This window comes from Macaca nemestrina, chromosome 5, assembly GCF_043159975.1.
Source record: "Macaca nemestrina isolate mMacNem1 chromosome 5, mMacNem.hap1, whole genome shotgun sequence".
Lineage (NCBI taxonomy): Eukaryota > Metazoa > Chordata > Mammalia > Primates > Cercopithecidae > Macaca > Macaca nemestrina.
The window spans coordinates 153,540,285-153,560,190 of NC_092129.1; the positions used below are offsets into that span (position 1 = coordinate 153,540,285).

Below are 19,906 nucleotides of genomic sequence, written 5' to 3' on the forward strand. Positions count from 1 at the left end.
AATCAAGGTGTCCACAATGCTTGGTTCCTTCTGAACGGTCTGCTAGAGAATCCATTCCCTCGTCTTTTGCAGCTTCCAGAGGTCACTCACTTCCTTAGCTTGTGACTTCCTGCCTCAGTCTCCAAAGCCAGCAATGTCAGGCGATCATCTCTCTATGCTACCTATCATAGCATAGAAGTGCATCTTTTACAAAATAGATTGCAGTCACAACTGTAGTCTTATGCTTGGATTTCTGTGTGTTTTATGAGCACTGAGCTGGGAGGGTTGTTCCAAGATGAATGTACGTGTGTTTGTTTGTGTAGGTTTATCAGGGTGTCATATTTGAGTGTCTCCCTGATAAGTATGGGGGAGGGGGAAGAAGGGTGCCTGGAGGGGGTGCCTAATAAAGTCCTGCTGCTCCATAAAGACTTCATGCTGTTATACTCTTGTTCTTTTAATAATAAAACTAATGATAGAGTATCTGTCTCTTTGCCTGTTTTCTTTGAGCATGTCCATCTGTTCCTAAATAATACTGAACATTTATCCCAGTGATATTCAATGTGTATGAGGCTATTCATACACATTATATTTAGCTGTGATGTTTGTATTACGTGAATGCTTCTGTCTGCAATTTGGGCATCTGGACATTGATGGATGCAGACACATGTTATATAACAGTGTGAGTGATCATAGTTGTAGACAGTCGGATGTTTACTTACGTGCACACCCCCATGAGTATCCAATCAGCTAGGCCTGGCATTGGAAGGGTAGAGAAGCTAGGAAGAGGAGGGAGCAGGGAGAAAGAAGAGAGGTTGGGAGAGGAGCAGGTAAGGAGAAAGAGAGATGAAGGTGAGGAATGAAGGCACAAAGGAACACCAGAAAAATATCAGGAAGCAGGAGGGGTCCCAGGGATCTGTAACTGAAAAAGGCAGGGTTGAGTCACAGCAAGAACACAAGTCAGAAGACCAGGGTAGGGCTCCACTTCTGGTCATTCCCTTGCTATGTGACCTTAGCTATTCCAACTCTCTGGGCCTCTGTGAACTACCAGAGTTGAAATAGATAATACCGGGTACATTCCAAAGAAGGAAGGAAAGAGAGAACTGGAAATAAAAACATACACAGGGAAAAACAGAGAGAAAGAACCAGAAAGAGAGACTCACGAAGAAATTAAGGAGAGGCCCTGGGAGCTGGTCAGAGGTAGAGTTGCGAGAGCTCTGCCCTGACTCCCTGAGGCCGGAGTGTGGGTGCCTGTTCCCCACCCCTTACTTCAGAACTTCAGAGTGCCCTTAAGCCCTTAATAGGTAAGGAAGGAAGATGGAAAGGCGAGAGGCACCGGGAATGAAAACCACACATCAACACTCAGAGGCTTGCCAAAGCCACACAAACCAGGATCTCTACTTCCGGCCCCCAGCCCCCAGATGTAGGTGTGCCAGCCACCTGGAATGAATCACACCTTGGCAATGTGGGCGCACATGCCAAGAGTGAGTCTGGGCACCCGGCCCATGCGCGTACCACAGGCCGAGGGGAAGGTAAAATTGGGGCTCTTCGGGGGTTCACAGAGGGCTACCCTCCCCACACAGGGTGACCCCGCTCCAGACCGCCCTCTAGTGACCACCTCCTAGGCTCGGGGACCCAGGTGTGCTATTCTCCCCTCCCTGCTCCCCCAAACCTTACCCGGGAAGCGGGAGAACCAGATGAGGCATTACGCAAGGCCTGGTGTTTACCTCCCGTGGGAGCCTCCTCCCTCCCTATAAAGCCTGATGTCGTGGAGAGATTTGCCGAGACTAAGACTCTGGTTGAAGACAGAGGCAATCCCAGGAGAGGGGCGGAAAGCTGCAAAAGTTAATGCGGGAGTCGGAGAGAAGGGCATCTACACAGCAAGCAGCAGGGGCGGCCCGCCATCTGCGCGCTCGAAGGCGGTCGCGGTGGTCGCGCAAGGGGCGGCGTCCAGATCCCGACTTTCCATGGATGCGCCCGAGCTGGGCCCGGGGCTGGTGGAGCGTCTGGAGCAGCTGGCGACGTGTCCTCTGTGCGGGGGCTCCTTCGAGGACCCGGTGCTTCTGGCGTGCGAGCACAGCTTCTGCCGCGCGTGTCTGGCCCGCCGCTGGGGGACCCCGCCGGCGACCGACACCGAGGCTTCCCCCACCGCCTGCCCCTGCTGTGGCCTGCCGTGTCCCCGCCGCAGCCTGAGGTCTAATGTGCGGCTGGCAGTGGAGGTGCGAATCAGCCGTGAGCTGCGAGAGAAGCTGGCTGAGCCTGGGGCCCGTGCGGGGAGACGCCGAGGGGGGCGCATCCCCACCATGGGCTGCCTGGACCCGCCCGGAGAGGTGAGGTTGGGCGCGCGTCGTGGAGTTGTTGGTGGAAGCCGGAGGTTCATGGGTTCCCCGGGGAAGCCGAGAATGGCAAGTCTGGAGCCGGAGGCCCTGTGGAAGTTCAGGCAAAGGATGGGGTGGGCAGAGAAAAGCAAAGGATGAGGGGGCGAGGGCTGACCCTGGGTCCTCAAGGTGAGAGGCGCCCGGAAGGACGATGGATGGAGTTGACACTTGGTCCACAGGGGAGGAGGCTGGACGGATGCCTGAGCCTTGTGAGAGGGGCTGGAGAGAAGAGAGTGGGGAGGCAGAGAAGGGGTACTGGATAGAACGCGCAGAGCCCTGGAGTCGCCGGGAAGGGCACGGGAACTGCACAAGTTTTGGCAGGGCAGCCGCAGTCGCCCGGGAGGAGAGAGCTGGCGTAGGGGAGGGAGAGGCGGGCGAAAGTGGGAGCCGACCCAGGTGAGGGTGAGTAGGGGGCCTGGGAAGATGGTGGGCGAGGGCAGAACCTGCATAGAGGAGCGGGAGCAGGAGACTGGGCTGGCGGAGAAAAAACTAGGGAGAAGGGGACTGACAAGAGGATGGAGGAAGGGAGCAAGGGGTTGGGGCAAATCCAAACGTCCCCGTAGGGTCGTGGGGGTTGGTCCCAGACTCCGGCTCAAGCTAAGCTGTGTGTTGTTTGTTATTGTTATTTCGGCTCCTCCCAAGGCCCCAGGCAGGAGCGGCCACGGGTGGAGGCGAGGTGCGGGAGAACGGCCGCCGGGGCCTCTGGCTCCTCTCCACATCCCAGTCTTACCACCCATCTACCCCCGCGCCTCTCCTGGGCCCGGGCTCCTTGGCCACCAACCAACCCATTACCTTGCCCGACCCCCGGGCGTCTGGGACTCCTGACTGGCTTCTCCCCAGCAGCCAAGCTGGTCTTGGGTTTTGCTTCTGCCCTTTGAAGTCTTCATAGACCTAATTAGTCTGGGTGTAATTGGCAGAATTAGGCAAATTGTTTCTCTCTCCCTCTCTCCACCATATCGGCCTGCTCCAGACATCAGCACTAGACAGTGAAGTGGAGGGGTCGGGATCCCAGTGTTTGGAGGGGAGCATCCAGCGCCCTCTCCTGGCTCCCATAGTGCTCTATGGATCTGCTGGGCCTTTGGGACACATTCAAGTCTAGCTGCCTCCCTGGCCAGGGTCCAGAGACACAAAGCAAAGGGCCCAATAAACGCCACTGGGCTTTTATTGCAAGAGGGGAAGCAGCTTTATTGTAAGGCTTTTATATACCAACTCTTAGCCCGAGGGCTCTGGGTGTGTGTTCGGTCTGTGTGATGGACGGCAGAAGGGACAGATGGTTTTCTGGGATGCACTGGGAACGATGGATAAGGATGGGGCCACTGAAAGAGACAGAATGGGACTGAGGAGGCAGCAGAGGAAGGCAAGGGCTCTGGGGACAAGAAACAGTCATGGACAAGCCTGGGAACAGAGAATTGAGAACCTTTGGGGAGTGGAAAGGGGGAGGACAGTGGAGATGGAGCTAGGAGGATGAGGGAAAAGTGATGGGGTGAGAGGAAGAAGGGATCATGAAAGATGAAGGAGGAGAATGAGAGGAAAAGGAGCACAGGGGGTAAGGAGGTGAGATCACTCTGAAAGGTGAGGAGGGACACTGCCAACTCAGACAGAGCTCACCTGAGGAGGGGGGAGATAGGGAGGGATGCCCCAGGGAATGAAGCCCAGAGCTCACATCCATGTTTGTTTCTGCCCATCCTAGGATATGAGGAAGACATGGAGACGGTGAGTTCCACTTTTCTGTTCCTTCCTTTTCACACGAGCTGCCATAGCCATCACGTTCTCACTGGGCCCACACTTTTGTTGCCATTAATAGGCAGGTTTTCTGGGGTACAGCCTCATCCCTTCTCCCTCCAGAGATGTGAATGGGGTATGCGTGGGGGCATTAGCAGCAGAGGGCTGATTTCCTGACCCTTCCCCTCATCTGTCTAGATTTGAAGTCCCAACACCTAAGTCATCTAAATCAGAGGATGATCTCCCTGAAGATTATCCAGTGGTCAAAAACATGCTTCATAGACTGACAGGTAAGGAAAGAAGAAGGGAGGGAAGGGAATTGAATGACAGTCTGTGTTAGATTTTCTTCCTTTTAGCCCTAAAAAGTGATCAGGTCATTTTTGATGTCTGCATTAGTTTCCTAGTACTGCTGTAATGAAGCACCACAAAGTAGATGGCTTAAACAACAGACATCTATCTCAAAGTTCAGGAGGTAGAAGTCTGAAATGAAGGTGTCAGCAGTGTTGGTTCCTTCTGAGGGCCATGAGACAGAATCTGTTCCATTCCTGTCTCCTAGCCTCTGGTAGCCTCACATGTTCTTTGGGTGATAGGTCTGCACATTTTCTTTTGTATGCATTTGTCTCTGTGTCCAAATTTCCTCTTTTTATAAGTCAGCAATCTGGATTACAGCCCACCCTAATGACCTTCATTTTAACTTGATTACCTCTGTAAAGATCCTGTTTCAAAGTAAGGTCATATTCTTTGAAAGGAGGTTTGGAGGACTTCAACCTATCTTTGTGTGTGTGTAGAGTGGGGGAGGGCACAGTTCAGCCTATAACAATGTCTATCCTGGATTCCTCATATTCCAGCCATTTTCCCTCTTCCTTTTTCATACATTCAAACAACAGATCCCTGAAGGTTAAGTGCCTCTCAGAAATCTCTGCTTCTACCACCTCTTATCACTCCTCTCTGGAAGGGGACCCCAGCATCTCCTTGACCCTTCTTTCCTCACTCACTCCCAAGAAGAAGGGTGCCTCTACCCTTCTTTAAACTGCCTAGAGAAGATGGTCCACCCTCCTGGTCATCCACCATCTTGCCCAGTCCAGATTGCTTCCGGCACCCCTAATCCAGAAATCTTTCTTCAAAGCACCTCATACATATAAGACCAATGGTTCTTTCTTTCTGGTCTCTGGCTATCACCACCTGCTCTCCTCCTCTGCCCCACACCCTCTACAGAAATAGGCCTGTCTACCCACCCCCATTCCTGTGGGTGGGTGGGCTGGTTTCTCAGGATACCTTGGATTCCTCCCTGTGCCCCTCCCATCACTTGAGGTTCCAGTATCAGTATGGCTTTCTCAAAGAGAAAGATGAACATTCCCCATTTGGCTGACCCAGCTCCCATGCCCCACCCCAGATGCTGCAGATTGAGGTATCAGTCCTTACTCCTCCCTCCAAGTCAGATCAGCCTCACTCTTCCTCCCCCAACCCCACAAACCGGACAACCTCTCCTTTGATCTTCCTGCTATGCTCCCTGCCCTGGACCAGTATGATGCTTCCCCAGGTCCAGTTCTACAGAAGTGGTGCATCAGTACAAGGTCCGATATTGCCCAGGCCTGCTCTTCACATGCCTTGCTCCTTTTTGGTCCTGCAGCCGCCTTTTGAGCTGTTGTGGGGTCACTAGCACTCTGTCTTTTACGTGATCTCCGTTGACTATTCTCCACCCTACCCTGCCTGTGATATAGAAAACTCTCTCATGAGGTCCTCTCCCTGCCTCCCGCTCTCCAGCCGACCTGACCCTGGACCCTGGGACCGCACACCGCCGCCTGCTCATCTCCGCCGACCGCCGCAGCGTTCAACTGGCCCCACCAGGGACGCCCGCGCCCCCTGACGGCCCCAAGCGCTTCGATCAGCTCCCGGCTGTGCTGGGCGCGCAGGGCTTCGGGGCCGGCCGCCACTGCTGGGAGGTGGAGACTGCGGACGCTGCCTCCTGCAGAGACTCTTCTGGGGAGGATGAGGACGACGAGGAGAGCCACTATGCAGTGGGCGCGGCCGGGGAATCCGTGCAACGCAAGGGCTGCGTGAGGCTGTGCCCTGCGGGGGCCGTGTGGGCCGTGGAGGGCCGCGGCGGCCGCCTGTGGGCCCTCACGGCACCCGAGCCCACCCTGCTGGGCGGAGTCGAGCCCCCGCCGCGGCGTATTCGCGTGGACCTGGACTGGGAGCGGGGCCGCGTAGCCTTCTACGACGGCCGCTCACTGGACTTGCTTTATGCCTTCCAGGCGTCCGCCCCCCTGGGGGAGCGCATCTTCCCGCTGTTCTGCACCTGCGACCCTCGTGCTCCGCTCCGCATTGTACCAGCGGAAAGCTGAGTCCAACTAGAAGTTTGGCCCGGCCACTGGCCCTGCAGCTGCTTCTTTTTGGCGTGGAATTCCCCACTCATTTCTGCGAACACATTCACACACCCATTGCAGGAGTATTAATCCCAACCCACATTTCCCCCCAAAAAATGAGATCTCACCTGGTCTCCACGTTTCCGCGTCCCTGCTCAAAATCAAACTCATTCCTGCTTTCTGGCTCTCAGAATCTTCTCTTCCCTACAGCTGCTACAGTACTTCCTGACTTCTCCCATTCAAACCACTCTAGGCCTGCAATGGGGAACAAGCCCTCCCCATCAGTAATGGTAAAGTGACCATGTTTCCTACACAGAGGCTCTGCTGGTCAAATACTTGACTCCCACTCTTGCCTCTCCTAGCTCCAAAGAAGGGCTCAGGGCCTTCCCCACAGATCTAAGGACTGGGCTACCCTGCCTGTCCACTGAGGTTCCTCCTAAGAGGCTTGACTCTGGTCTGGGCCCTGTGGCCCTCTGGGAAGCTTCGTACCCCTTTTGGGGGATCTCGGGGTGGGGAGGGACAAGCTAGTTCCCCAACCTCCTATGGCTGCTTTCTATGCTCACAGCCGTTTTTCCATAAGAACCTTCTTGAAACTTCTCCCTGCACATACTCACAGAAAGGAGCCAATGGTGCTACTTCCCCTCTCTCCTCCTCAACCTGGGAATACTTCAGATATCAAAACTCATCCTTGTGTATAGTCTCACACCCTTCCCCATATGTATAAATGGGCCCATATTTAACACATTTGGTGATTTTGGGTTATTTATTTTGTGCACCTGTGGCAATAAATGAGATCTCAGCGGTGGTACGGATTTGACTGATCTCTGCAACTGTGTATGGCAAAAGGACTGGAAAATGAAACCAAATCCCAGTAAGGGGTAGAGAGGGCCAAGAGAACTGAACATCTGGGCTGGCAGAGAAATCAAAGTCTAGGAATTAAGAGGTAAGAGTGTAGCACAGGGGATATACCCCAATCTCTTTGCTCCTTCCCTCTTCCTTCCTATCCTAGAGACTCAGGTCCCTGGGACTATACTGGATCTGTCTCTGAAGCTGAAAAACAAAAGGCGGAGGAGATAGTTGGCTCTAAGTGACCAATCTCAGCCATCTTTGTCAGAAATCCTAAATCACAGGAGAAGGGTGGGAAGAAAGGATATGATTATTTCCTGTTCTATTTTCCATAAGAGGTGAGAATGACAAGGACCTCTTTTCTAACTCCTCTTCAGGGCGTGAGGAGGGTTAGCAGGAGGAGAAGGGCTGGGAGCCCTGAGGTCTCCTGTAAGACCTCATATCTCACAGTCAAGGACTAAGATTTAGGATTAAATATTTTAGTAGGATAGCTCTAAACCAGGATTAGCAAGCAAAGCTAGGGTGTAAATTCCTGGAATCTGACTGGGACCCTGGCAGTGAAAGCTGGGACTGTTGAAAACCCAATAAGTGTTTGCTACTCATGTAGCGTGCAGGGCCAAGATAACTAGATCCCAGGACAGGCAGTTTGGCAGTGAGAACAAAAGGAAGAGACTGGGACCAAGCTGACTAGATCCCTTGAGAGAGAAGGGTGGGTATTGGGAGGAAAAATGAGGACTGGGGGAACCCAGGAGGCTGGGTTGGAATAGCAGCAAGTCATAATTCCAGGATCTCTGTTCACCCTCCTCTTCCTCTTTCCTCTATCAGGCAGAAGAGAGGGAAGGAAGGGGCTGGAGAAGTAGCCACATGAATACATTCAGGGCCAGACAGACACAGGAATGGTGGAGGAGAGAGGAATTTAGTGCTGCATTGGTCCTGGTGGGGGCTGGGAAGGGTCAGGAGGCTGGGGAGGGGTGGTGGGGGTCGGTCCTAGGGTTGCACGACGCCGTCCTTTGCGGTGGCCACGTACACAGTGTGTATGACCACAGCCCTCTTCTTCCTCCTCATCACTTTCCGTGGAGCTCTCGCCAAAGGCCCGAGGTTTCTCATAAATACAGCAGCCTAGATTTAGAGGGAGGAGCCCAGTTAAAGAGGAGGAAGGGTAAGATGTATAGTCAGATCCATTCCCACTCAAACTCAGTGAAAATTCCTATTTTCTCCTACGTTCCAGGATCCACCTTCCCCAGGCCCACCCTCTGGGACTCAGGCCCCACTCCTCTTGTCCTCTTACAGAGCCATGAATTCAAAGCCCTACTTCTCCCACCTCTGATACTTCTTGTCATCAGACCTAGGCAATTCCAGTTCTAGCCCTTTCCTACCTCTTTCCCTGATACCACAGAACCACCAAAAAAGCGACAAAACCATGAGCATCTGGGGGCTTCTGGAAAGCCAGTGGATATGAGCAGATACAAGATACGCTGAAGGGAGCCAGAACTCCAGGGCTACTGTGGGCCAACAATTACTCACATTTTGATGAGCGGCGGCCCATGTGTTCATTGTCCACGGTGTCACTTGTCCATTCCACCTTTTTCTCTGGCTTCCGTTTCCGAAGTTTGATGGTAAGGCTCCGGTTCTCCTAGAAGGTTAAGGATGAGCGTACCTATCTAGTCCCCTCCTACTAACCTTTCCCACTCCCTCCCAGGGAACCTCCTCTCTTATCTTCTTCCGCTCAATCAGTACCACAGACATAGCACCAGGGGAGTTGTGAGAAGATAAAACAGAACAGGTCTTTGATCTCAGACAGTCCCTTGAGGAATAAGTATTATTTCCTGTTCTTATATCACCAGTATAAGAGAAGGCACAATTTCTGACCTAAGGAAGGTTCCAGCAACTCTTCAAAGGAAAATATAATCCTCGCTGTTTCTCTGTCTTCCTCCCCACATCATCCTTGGTAGTATTAATACATGAAAATTACTTTTCAGTCCCCAGCACCTAATCTTTGATCTCCCTTTTTCCAGATCCCTTCTTCTTTTTCCCATTAAACAAACAAACAAAACCTCTCTCATTCTCAAGCTCCAGCTCTCTCTACCTCTTATCCACCTATTCTCTGGCATCCTGGCTTCTCTAGTAGCAAGTATTATTAATCTATTAATTACCAAGCTTCCTTTAATCCAAGAGTATTAAGCCCAACACAATCTTCTCCCTTTGAAGGCAACTTAACATGTTTTTGGAAAAATACTTCTTGTTTCTCCATTTACATCTTTGCTCTCTGATTTCTCAAAATGCCCCTTTTCATCTCCTTTCCTTGTTTCCTCATTCCTGCTACTTCCTTTTACATTCATCCATTCAATAAATATTTATTTAAATATAAGCATTGATAATATTGATAAGTTGGCCTCCAACCATGCTTTCTTACACTACCTTTGACTTCCTCCCAACATCTTCCTGGCTCCTTAATCCTCAATTTCCCATTCGTTCATTACTTATACACATAACCACCCCAAGCAGCAACACCTATATCCTAACTGTACCTCCCTATTACATGATCCTTGACCAGCCTCCTGCACCATCTCTGCCACTCTAAATAGCTCCAATACCTTCCGATTCTCCCAGCCCTAGATATTCAACCCCACACCTCCCATATTCCCAGGCCCAGTTCCTCCAACAACTCTTCTAATCCCTGTCCCCTCCCTCCCAGTATCTCCCAGACCCCTAAACAGCACCGCCCCCCCCGCCTTTCTCACGGGCTCGGTTGTCACGGTAACCGTTGTCTCAGTGACGGTCTCGCTCAGCCCAGCCCCTGCCTCGGCCATGGCTAAGGCTCAGGAGAGGGAGGAGAGGAGGAAAGGGGATGGGATGAGACACCCTTCCCTTTTTCTGTCTCTGAGGTCTAAGAGAAGCGGTATCGGATTCAGAGTGGTAGCCAGAATCCTCCACCTTCTTTTATTCCCCCTCCTCCTGGGCCTCCGTTTCTCCACCCCTGGGGATAACCTGGCCAACCCCACTTCCGGCTCGCCGCTTCCGGGTGTGACGCATGCTGCTGTCCCCCTTTTTCCCTTCCGCGGCACCAAATTCGTCAAAGCGCAGGCGTCGCTGGATTAGTTCCGCCGTAACGTGACGGCGCGCAGGCGCTGAAAGAAAGAGAAACAAATTTGGCGGAAGGGGTGTCACTGCGGGTGTGGGAGGCGGAGGGAGACTCAAGGGCAGCAAGCGTACTCACAGCCTAGCGGAAGCAGAAGGGGCGCCCAGATGAGTAGGGCCGGGCCAGACGCTGCAGAGTGGGTGTGTCGAGGGCGGAGTTGTGTGCACCAAGCTGAGTCCTGCTGCAGATTTCCATTTACCTTGTCTGGGTAGCTGGACCGGCGAGGAAACTTAAGGAACAATAGTAATGAGCCTACGGCGGCCTATTTCCCTTTCCTTGTTTGGTCCGGGTTTCTCTAATGAAAACGGGATGTGGGAGCAGTTGGAAACACACTTAAGAGTCAAGCGATATGGTTCTAGCCCTCGCCTTGTGCCTGTAGGTGTTTAAGCAGTTCAGTTTAGTGCACGTTCAGCGTGGGTTTTTTTTCAGTCACTGTGCTAAGCCTTGAAGATGGAGGCGCGTAAGATGCTCAGACCTTGCCTTTTAGCGCCCAGTCTAGTAGAAAAGATAGGCATGCTGAAAACTAACAAAAATATGAAACATTGGGGCATTAACAAATGCCAAGTCGGATTTGTAAATCTGAATGTAGTTACATACTGCCAACATATTCATTCTCTCTGGGGTGATGAGTATGATGAGGCAGAGAAATGGTCGTAAATTGCAGTATAGGCCATTTTATAAAAATATATGCAGGTTTCTTAGAGAGCAAAAGAAAGTGGTAAAACAAGAACCAGGAAGGCCAAGTAGGTTTTTTTAGAAGAGCAGCTTAAAAAGTTGTAGATGTGTGCACTACAGGAAGTGGAGTTTTGTACCGCTTGAATCTGAGGAAGTGCCAGATGAGGCTTGACAGGTAGGCAGTGGTTATATGGAAGGACCTGTATGCTTTGCTAAGAAATTGAGCTTAATCCAATCACTGTTATGGGCCAGAGAAAGGCTTAAAGTAGGGTAGAAACGTGAACAGGTGTGTTTCAGATTTCAGGCGTGGGTCAGGAAAGTCAACTGCCAGAACAGTTGAAATGTACAATGGGGAAGACTGCACTGCCCATTCTCCAGGTTGCTGTGGGGGTCAAACAAGATAGCTATGTTTGAGAGCTCTGAATATATATATATGAAGGGCCACACAATTATATGGTGATTACTACAGTAACCCCTTGATCACGATTTAAGCCAAGGAATGCAGGACCTGAGTATGTATTTGTTCCTCTTGAAAGTTTTTGGTTCAAACAGAAAAAAGCAAGATATAGTTCAGCATGTCTAGTATAGTCCATTAAAAAAAACCAAACGCATGTATAGCAACACACATATACAGAGCCACATATATATTCACAAGCACAGATATACAGTACAATTTGGTTATCTCTGTCGAGTAGGATTCCTTGTGACTTTACTTTTTTCTTTCTATCTTTCTATGTAAGAATCTATTATAATAGATATACAATTGATCCTTGAACAACATGGGGGTAAGGGGTGCTGACCCTCTGAACAACCAAAAGTCCATATATACCTTTTGACTCCCCTAAAACTTAACTACTATTGACCAGATGCCTTACCAATAACATAAACAGTTGATTAACACATATTTTGTATGTTATATGTATTATATACTGCAAACTTACAATCAAGTGAGCTAGAGAAAACATTAAGAAAATCATAAGGAAAAGAAAATATATTTACTCTTCATTAAGTAGAAGTTGATCACATTTTTATGTTGAGTAGGCTCAGGAAGAGGAAAAGGAGGGCTTAAATGTGCTGCTATCTTATGGGTATCAGAAGTGGAAGAAAATCCACATATATGTAGAATCAAGCAGTTCAAACCTGTGGTGTTCAAGGGTCAACTGTATATTGTATTTATCTCAATAGTAATAAAATACCTATAGTGATCACTTAGTATCAGTTTTTTTGCTGTCCAAATTTATATGCTAAAGAGATCTGGTTAAAATTTCTGTTAAATGTCTCACTATCCAAATCCCTAGTTTTTCTTAACCTAAACTCAGGAACCAAATAGATTTAAATAGTATGGCAATACTTACAATTGCTTTTTGTTTATATTAGCCTCATTCCTGACTCTACTTTTTTGTCCTTATTTTTCCATCTTTTCTTTTTCATGTATCTCTGTAAACTCATTTAAATTCCTTTTGGAATAAGACAGATTATCAGTAACATACATATGTCAGGGTCTTTTAGGAAAATATAACTTTAATAAGGAAATTCAATTAAGGGTAGGAGTACTCCAGGAACAATGGTAATCCCCACATGATGATCTGACTCTCTTCTAGGAGCAACACATTGCAACCAGATGGGATGGACAAGGCATCTAAAAACCCAGTATCCTTCACCTTCCAAAAGGAGGGAGGGACTGTTGAGTTGCCCAGGAAAAAGGTCAAGAGTCTTCCTTCTCCTGGAACCTATGAGGAAAGAAAGGACTTGTTATATTCACCAAAAGATGAGTTTCTAGTAGTATAAGATAAGATATGCAATCAAATAACCTAGGAAGGACTTTTATTTATGACATCATTGAGGACTGGCTCCCCTAAACAAACCTCCAATTCTAATTCCAAGACAACTAAAAATTCTGGGATTAAAAATATATCCAATGAATTATAACCTCAAAGCAAAGATTTCTTAGGACACAGAAAGCACTAGCTGTAAAAGAAAAAAAAAAAAAGGATAAGCTGGACCTTATAAAAAACTTAAAACTTCCGCTCATTTAAAGAGGGTTAAGAAAATAAATAGGCAAGCCACAGGCTGGGAAAAAATTCTTCTTCTTTTAATTTTTTTAATTTTTTTTTTTTGGTAAAATGACAATCAGTGATAGAAAAAATACTTTTAAAAGATATATCTGACTATGAATATTTTTAATCTTTTGATGAGATGGCAAGAAAGTAAAGGCAATCTTCATACTGGTTAAAAGTTCTGTAAAACCAGAAATCCAGACAGTGAAGTTAAAACTGATGTCCCTATGAAATGTGACAGTGACACTCTGGTGCCCTTTATACTGTTGCAACAGTCACTGGAAGCATAGGAAATGAGGGACAAAATGTGTAAGGTTGATAGGAGATCCTGTGCATAAATTTGGGAACTGCAAAAGGCTGCCCTTTTTTGTAAAAGTGAACAAGAAAAGAAAGAAATTCAACTCTATAGAAGGGGAATTTGACTGTCTCAGTAGGTAGAAAGAGAGAAAACTCTTTCCTGAGAATTTCTAGCCATAAGCTAGCCCTTACATGGATTTGCAGCTCAAATTCATACTATCTGTCTGCTCCAAAAAACATGAAGCCAAGAATTTATTTAAAGTAATTCCAGCTTGATAGTGCTTCAAGGCACCTAGAAAAGAAACACAAATGCTGAGAATACAACACTTACCCAAGGCCTCAAAGAATTCCTACAGTTCAAGTTCTAAAAAACCCAAATTTATTGTCAAAAATTACAAAACAAAGAAAAAAGCACTATGAGAGAGACAGCAGAAACAGACAGCAGCATCAGACACACAAAATCCACGGATATCAGAATTATGAGACATAGAATATAATAACCATATTTAATATTTTAAATATATATTTAAAGACTAGTAAAAGGAACAATTTAAAATATGATTAAGGAACTGAGAATTATTTAAAAATTGAGGAGATTCGAAAAGTAATTAAATAGAACTCAAAATAATAACAATAGTAAAAAATAATAATACTTGAAATAAACTGAAGACAGAACTAGTGACATGGAAGAGGAACCTGAAGAAATTACTCAGAAGGTGGCATAAAGAGAAAAGCGATTGAAAATATGAAAAGAGGGCGAGAGAAATGGAGGACAGAAGAGAGAAATCTCATTCTAGTAACTAATTAGAGGTCCAGAATGTGAGGACTGAGAACATGGGGGAAAGAGAATATTAAAAGAGATGATGGCTGATAATTTTCCAAGGTTGATGAAAAAAAAAATCCACTCTAGGCCGGGCGCAGTGGCTCACGCCTGTAATCCCAGCACTTGGGGAGGCCGAGGCGGGTGGATCACAAGGTCAGGAGATCGAGATCATCCTGGCTAACACAGTGAAATCTCATCTCTATTAAAAAACACAAAAAATTAGCCGGGCGTGGTGGCGGGCACCTGTAGTCCCAGCTATTCAGGAGGCTGAGGCAGGAGAATGGCGTGAACCTGGGAGGCGGAGCTTGCAGTGAGCGGAGAGCACACCACTGCACTCCAGCCTGGGAGACAGAGCGAGACTCCGTCTCAAAAAAAAAAACAAAAAACAACAATGCACGCTCAGTTTCAGAAAGTCCAACAAATCCCAAACAGAATAAAAGAAAATCACATTTTGATATACTATAGTGACTGCAGAACACCAAAGACAAAGATGAGGTCTTAAAAGCATTCAGAAAGCCCATGTTCTCTAAATCATGTGTGACTAATTCTCTCCAAAGTAAAGCTACCTTGACTGCGGTTGAAGACTGCAGTATAAGATGCTGACCACTAAACAATGCTTGCTTCTTATGGTTTTTTTTCTTCATTTCCTTTTAAATATCCTAAAAGAAGGTCAGGCAGGGTGGCTTATGCCTGTAATCCCCAGCACTTTGGGATGCTGAGGTGGGTTGATTGAGCTCAGGAGTTCAAGACCAGCCTGGGAAACATAGAGAAACCCTATCTCTACTAAAAATACAAAAAACAAAACAAAACAAAAGCCAGGCATGGTGGCACGTGCCTGTGGTCCCAAAGTTACTTTGGAGGCTGAGGTGGGAGGATTACCTGAGCCCAGGAGGCAGAGGTTGCAGTGAGCCAAGATTGCCTCACTGCACTCCAGGCTAGGTGACAGAGCGACACCCTGTCGATGAAAAAAAAACAAAACAAAACAAAACAAAAACAAAACCTAAAAGGTTTATTTCACTGGTTACAAAAAGGGTTAAAAAAGTGTAATTTTAAAAAATAAAAACTACAAATCTCCCTATTACCAGAACTGCACAGAAATAAGGGATGGGACGAAAGGAAACAGCCGTTTAGTACAAAAAAATAAATCACTGGATTTGTTTATTAGTTAGCAAACAGACTGAGCAAAGGGAGGGAAAGGATACCCACTTGCAGTTGGTACAGGTGTAGAAGACAGTTTGCCCTTCATCGGCTGAACGCATCTGTCTGGTGTGGTATGCCATTCCTTCATGACCACATCGGGGGCAGCGCCTGTCAACCTGGGAAGAAACTGGTGGGTTATGGAGGCCTGGTCATATCATACCCTTACTTCCCACAGGAATCAGGCGATCACGCCTCTCAAACATCGATGCTTTACATCTTTTCCCACTTGGAATTGGGCACAAAACTCTCCAGATCTCTGCAACCACTCCTCCATTTCTTTCCTACCCACCTTATGGAGCCAGTTCTTGATCTCATTAACTTACCACAGGTCCCTGGCACTCAGGCCCTTCCTCCACCGACATAGGCATGGCTGTCCCCAGTTGGTGGAACACAACTGAAGTCTTCACAACCTTCCCCTCAAAGTCTGCACAGGCAAGTAAGACTGGTTATGGAGACAACCTGAGGGAGCTGACACCGGAAACTTCCCCTCTCCCCTGGCTGGTTAGGCCAGGAGGCCCTATATCCTTTCCCTCAGTTTTCATCGCTGGACCAAATGTACAACTGCCTGATGTCCTGCTCTAGGATCCCCTTCTCAACCCAACCGATCTTGAGTTCCCCAAGCTTCCGATCCTGGGCCCTCCGCCAGGACTCCTGTGTACAAGCCTCTCACCCCGAACGTTGATGTTGAAGCCACAGCGAGTACAGGTGACCGTATCCTGAGCCCCGGGCAGAGGCAGGACCGAGCCGCAATCTGAACAGAAATCCAAGTCCGACTGAAAGCTGGAGCAAGTACCGGCGAGGTCCATGACAGACATGCAGTCGGGTCTGAGGAGGGAGTTAGAAGTTTATTAACAAAAGAGAGAAGAGTTCCTGCCCCAGAGGTGGTAACTATTCCGTCCCAGGACGTAGGAGTATATAACCCGAGTCCTCCTCCCACGCACGCCTCCTGCCTCTGCGACCAAGGAGCCGAAACGCCCGGAACTCCCAGACAGCGTCGGGTACTAAAAGGACTTGGAACCCTTTCCTGGGGCCGGCGAGAGGAGCTGGCCAACTCCGTGGGCTAGAGCGCCAGCTCTGCGCCCGCGGCGGGGCAGCGAGCTAGAGCCGGCTAGAGCGTCACGCTTTCACGCTGACGATTGGCTGTGACGTCATAATTAATTGCGAACCGTGTCTCGGAAGCCTTAGAGATGGAGAGTCACCTCTTCTAAGGGAGGTTGGGGCTCAACTTTCAGGCTGGTACTGAGACGTTGAGCACAAAATTGGTAACCAATGCTGCGCTTCCAGCAAATTTTCCCACCAGCACCGAATCCTGGGATATTTATTCTCTGTTTCACATCCTACGGGAACCCAATCGCGGGGGAATATCCTCCTGAAAACCGTACTTTGCTGAATAATGACTTCTTTGGATTAGAGAACTACAACTCCCCTGGGTCCTGAGCTGGTATTTCCCTTTTGCGGCTGCACAGTAGTTAAAAACAAAGCTAAGTGTTCTGGCATGTATAGTTCTAGCGTTCCTTGGGTCCCGCTGGCGAGCGTGGGCTTTCTGCAGAGCGCAGCCGGCCTGTGTGCTTTGCGGACGGTTCACCGCGCTTGGAAAGGGGTGAGTCGGCTTCTTGAGGGACAGCAAGTGGTGAGGGTGAAGGCCAGAGGAATCCTTAGTCCCACGGGACGAAAGGAAGCAGGGATGAAGTGGGACACTTGAGAAGGGGCTCAGGACTTTGGAGGTGGTAGAACAGAAGAGCTTGGGGCTTCCCCTCCTTCGACTCCTGCCAGATAAGTGAGGCTAGCAGTAGTCAAGAAGCTCATTAAGTAGGATTTCATAAGACTTAGGTCGAGTTTGGCTTTTAGTTGTGCCTGCCGCTTATCGAACTCTTAATTCATTATTCGTCATCCATTAAGTGGACAGCTGACATTTCCTGATCTTTTATAAAACATGGGAATAAGTTTCTTTCGGAAATCTTGCTATTTTCGTTACTCTGTAACTTATATTCGAAGTAGAAACTTTCCCTGAAGGGGCAGCTTGTCGTTGTTTACTAGTTTCATGCTAGTCCTCCCACCACCACCCACTCTGATAGCTGTGCTAAGTTCCTTCATATGAAAGTTCTGGAGCCATCACTATTTTGTCCTGTGAAGGACACAAGCTGTAGTCTTTTCGCTGGGAGAGGCTCCCATCTGCCTTTCTCTGTGATAATGGAGAGAACACCATAGTTAAAGGGTTAAAACTCAGCAGACTGCTGAAGAGTGACAAGCCCTATCACTTAACTGTGAAATTGCTTGTTATTCTGTCTGACAAAGGGAGATGTGTTGTTGAGCTGATTGTCGTAGACAGTTTTTATTCTCACTTATCTGTGTGTCTCCTTTGAAAATGGAACTTGAAATTCTACCCTTCTCAATTTTCTCTTTTTAATTTGAAAAACACTCACCCAACATCCCCTGTGAGTTGCAGTAAAGAACAAAGCATTGAAAGGCATATCCTTTTCCCAACAGAAGCTCACAATCTATTCAATAAAGTATTTATTGAGCAACTATGCCAGGTTTTGAGCTGAGGCTGAACCTGCAAAGTTGAAATCTGTGTTCTTTGACCTCAAGGAACATGAATGAATAATTAGAATACAATAAAATTGTGCCAGGAGGTACAAAATGTGAGAGCTCAGAACATACATATAAAGCAAACATATCTGTAAACTTCAAGGAAGACTGGGAAATGATTTAATAAAAAGATAGATACAATGTTATGGCAGATATTTAAAAAGATGCTCAGATATTATGTGTCAAGGATCATCAGCAATCAACAAATCATTAATTTTGAGAATTTGGGATCACAGACTCTAATGTTAAGTACTGTGCTAGAAGCCATGTACAGAGAAGTAAAAGTAAGGTGATCGTATGTTTAAAATCTCAAAATAAGCTTACATAGACAAATAAGAATGTTCCTAAGAGGTCAATGAGACCAAATATTTGATATCAGATCCTTTCCAACAATATAGAGGCATATTTGTAGATGTAAATTACAGTTTTCCTTCCTTATGAGCCTAAATGTCAGCACCAAAATGTTAAAAGTGATATATGAATACAGATATCACAGTGTAAACCATGATTAATTTTCAAATGAGTTGTAGAATTAAAATATGTCAAGTATTTAGAGGAAGGGAAAATCACTGTGACAGAGTAGACCAGAAAGACTTTATAGTCAGGAGCTTGACCTGTGAAGGACAGATAGAATTTATTGAGAACTTACCAAATGAGTTGTAGAATTAAAATATGTCAAGTATTTAGAGGAAAGGAAAATGACTGTGACAGAGTAGACCAGAAAGACTTTATAGTCAGGAGCTTGACCTGTGAAGGACAGATAGAATTTATTGAGAACTTACCAAGTTCTTTACATCTAATTCATATTTGTTCTTTATAACCCTGAGAGGCAGATTTTTGTCTTACATCTCCATTTTATAGATGAGAAAGCTGACAGAAGTTACTTGCCCTGAGTCACACACCTAGGAAGTGGTGGAATTAGGATTCAGATCTAGCCATGTCAGACTGTAAAGCCCATCCTTTGAACTGTAAATGGTATAAAAGGCATAGAGAGGAAATGCCAGACATCCTCAGGGGCTTAAATACGACCTCACAGTAAACTCAGGCTAGACCAGGGATGACACATAAAGGTTGATAGTTTTCGTTTGTGTTGCCATCAGCCTCCTCTATAAATAAACCCAGAGTAATCACAAATTCCCATCCTGAGGGGTTCAACAGGGAATAGTCTCATAATAGATTTAGAGTGAAGGATGATTGGCATTGTAAGGCAGGCAAGCAGAGGGCTGAGCAATCAAATAAAAATATTTCAGAACAAAAGATTAGAGGGCAGAAATGCTGTATGTGCTGATAGAGGCAGAGAGGGCCCGGATCAAGAAACTGCAGGAAGAGAAAACTAGAAACCTAGAATCATCTAGAAAACTAGAACCTAGAATCGTCTCAGAACACAGAGGAGGCTTGAGGACTGAGCAGACCGACATAGATGTACTTGGACAACACCTCACCAAGGAGCATGTCTCTTCCCACTCACAATCCCCAATACGAGATTCACAGTGGTTCACGCTGAGTCCACAGGAAAAGTATGCTTGTTCATATGAAAGGAAAGATCCTCTTATTAAAAGAGCATTCATTATTTTCTACCATAGGAATGCAGTGGTTTCCCATGCGGGAAATGGCCCTGCTGTAGTCCTGCCTATTAGCAGGTTTGTTCTGACACCTCCTACATTTGTATCTACCTTTGCTTTTTTATCTTTCAGATTGGCCTGGGGTACATCATCTAAAGATCCTAGGATTGCTGCAGGTCAGCAGTCTCCATTGGAAAAAAAGATCTTGGTAAGTAAATCATCTTCACATCATACAGTTTGGAACTACACAGAGAAGGAATCTTAGGTTTAAAATCC

At 47.4% G+C, this 19,906-nt stretch overlaps 4 protein-coding genes across 17 annotated transcripts in view; 2 read left to right on the plus strand and 2 right to left on the minus strand.

The window, feature by feature from the left end:
• The first annotated feature begins 1,417 nt into the window (after nucleotides 1-1,417).
• Nucleotides 1,418-7,250, plus strand: LOC105498587 (ring finger protein 39). Its single transcript, XM_011770747.2, has 4 exons — nucleotides 1,418-2,306; nucleotides 4,045-4,067; nucleotides 4,275-4,366; nucleotides 5,841-7,250. Exons 1-4 carry the CDS (start codon nucleotides 1,740-1,742, stop codon nucleotides 6,419-6,421), a joined length of 1,263 nt encoding a protein of 420 aa, XP_011769049.1. The 5' UTR covers nucleotides 1,418-1,739; the 3' UTR covers nucleotides 6,422-7,250.
• LOC105498588 (protein phosphatase 1 regulatory inhibitor subunit 11) lies at nucleotides 7,187-10,419 on the minus strand. 3 transcript variants are annotated; one of them, XM_071096030.1, is made up of 4 exons: nucleotides 10,030-10,270; nucleotides 8,813-8,921; nucleotides 8,316-8,407; nucleotides 7,187-7,492 (listed from the first exon to the last, which is right to left on the minus strand). In XM_071096030.1, exons 1-4 carry the CDS (start codon nucleotides 10,096-10,098, stop codon nucleotides 7,448-7,450), a joined length of 315 nt encoding a protein of 104 aa, XP_070952131.1. In that variant the 5' UTR covers nucleotides 10,099-10,270; the 3' UTR covers nucleotides 7,187-7,447. The 3 variants fall into 3 exon arrangements, with proteins under 3 accessions (XP_070952131.1, XP_011769051.1, XP_011769050.1); XM_011770749.2 differs by lacking the exon at nucleotides 10,030-10,270 and adding an exon at nucleotides 10,277-10,419 and having other exon boundaries at nucleotides 7,187-8,407; XM_011770748.3 differs by having other exon boundaries at nucleotides 7,187-8,407; nucleotides 10,030-10,317.
• A 2,184-nt stretch (nucleotides 10,420-12,603) lies between these two features.
• Nucleotides 12,604-18,963, minus strand: POLR1H (RNA polymerase I subunit H). Of its 7 annotated transcripts, none has more exons than XM_071096027.1 (6): nucleotides 18,851-18,963; nucleotides 16,150-16,304; nucleotides 15,803-15,903; nucleotides 15,486-15,606; nucleotides 13,649-13,748; nucleotides 12,604-12,832 (listed from the first exon to the last, which is right to left on the minus strand). In XM_071096027.1, exons 2-6 carry the CDS (start codon nucleotides 16,292-16,294, stop codon nucleotides 12,808-12,810), a joined length of 492 nt encoding a protein of 163 aa, XP_070952128.1. In that variant the 5' UTR covers nucleotides 16,295-16,304; nucleotides 18,851-18,963; the 3' UTR covers nucleotides 12,604-12,807. The 7 variants fall into 7 exon arrangements, 6 of the variants coding, with proteins under 6 accessions (XP_070952128.1, XP_070952129.1, XP_070952127.1 ...); XM_071096028.1 differs by lacking the exon at nucleotides 18,851-18,963 and adding an exon at nucleotides 16,646-16,664; XM_071096026.1 differs by lacking the exon at nucleotides 18,851-18,963 and adding an exon at nucleotides 16,430-16,568.
• The window catches only part of LOC105498580 (putative uncharacterized protein ZNRD1-AS1), a 102,137-nt gene continuing 98,863 nt past the window's right edge, over nucleotides 16,633-19,906 (plus strand). For 5 of the 6 annotated variants that reach the window (XR_011622967.1, XR_011622964.1, XR_011622965.1 and 2 more), the window contains exons 1-2: nucleotides 16,633-17,079; nucleotides 19,763-19,838. Coding sequence is in view for 1 of the 6 variants with exons in the window: in XM_011770734.3 (XP_011769036.2) it covers nucleotides 19,341-19,585; nucleotides 19,763-19,838 (321 nt within the window). In the remaining 5 variants the exon portion in view is untranslated. Of the gene's footprint in view, nucleotides 17,080-18,958; nucleotides 19,586-19,762; nucleotides 19,839-19,906 lie in introns of those variants that run through there. The other variant, XM_011770734.3, reaches the window with a different exon arrangement.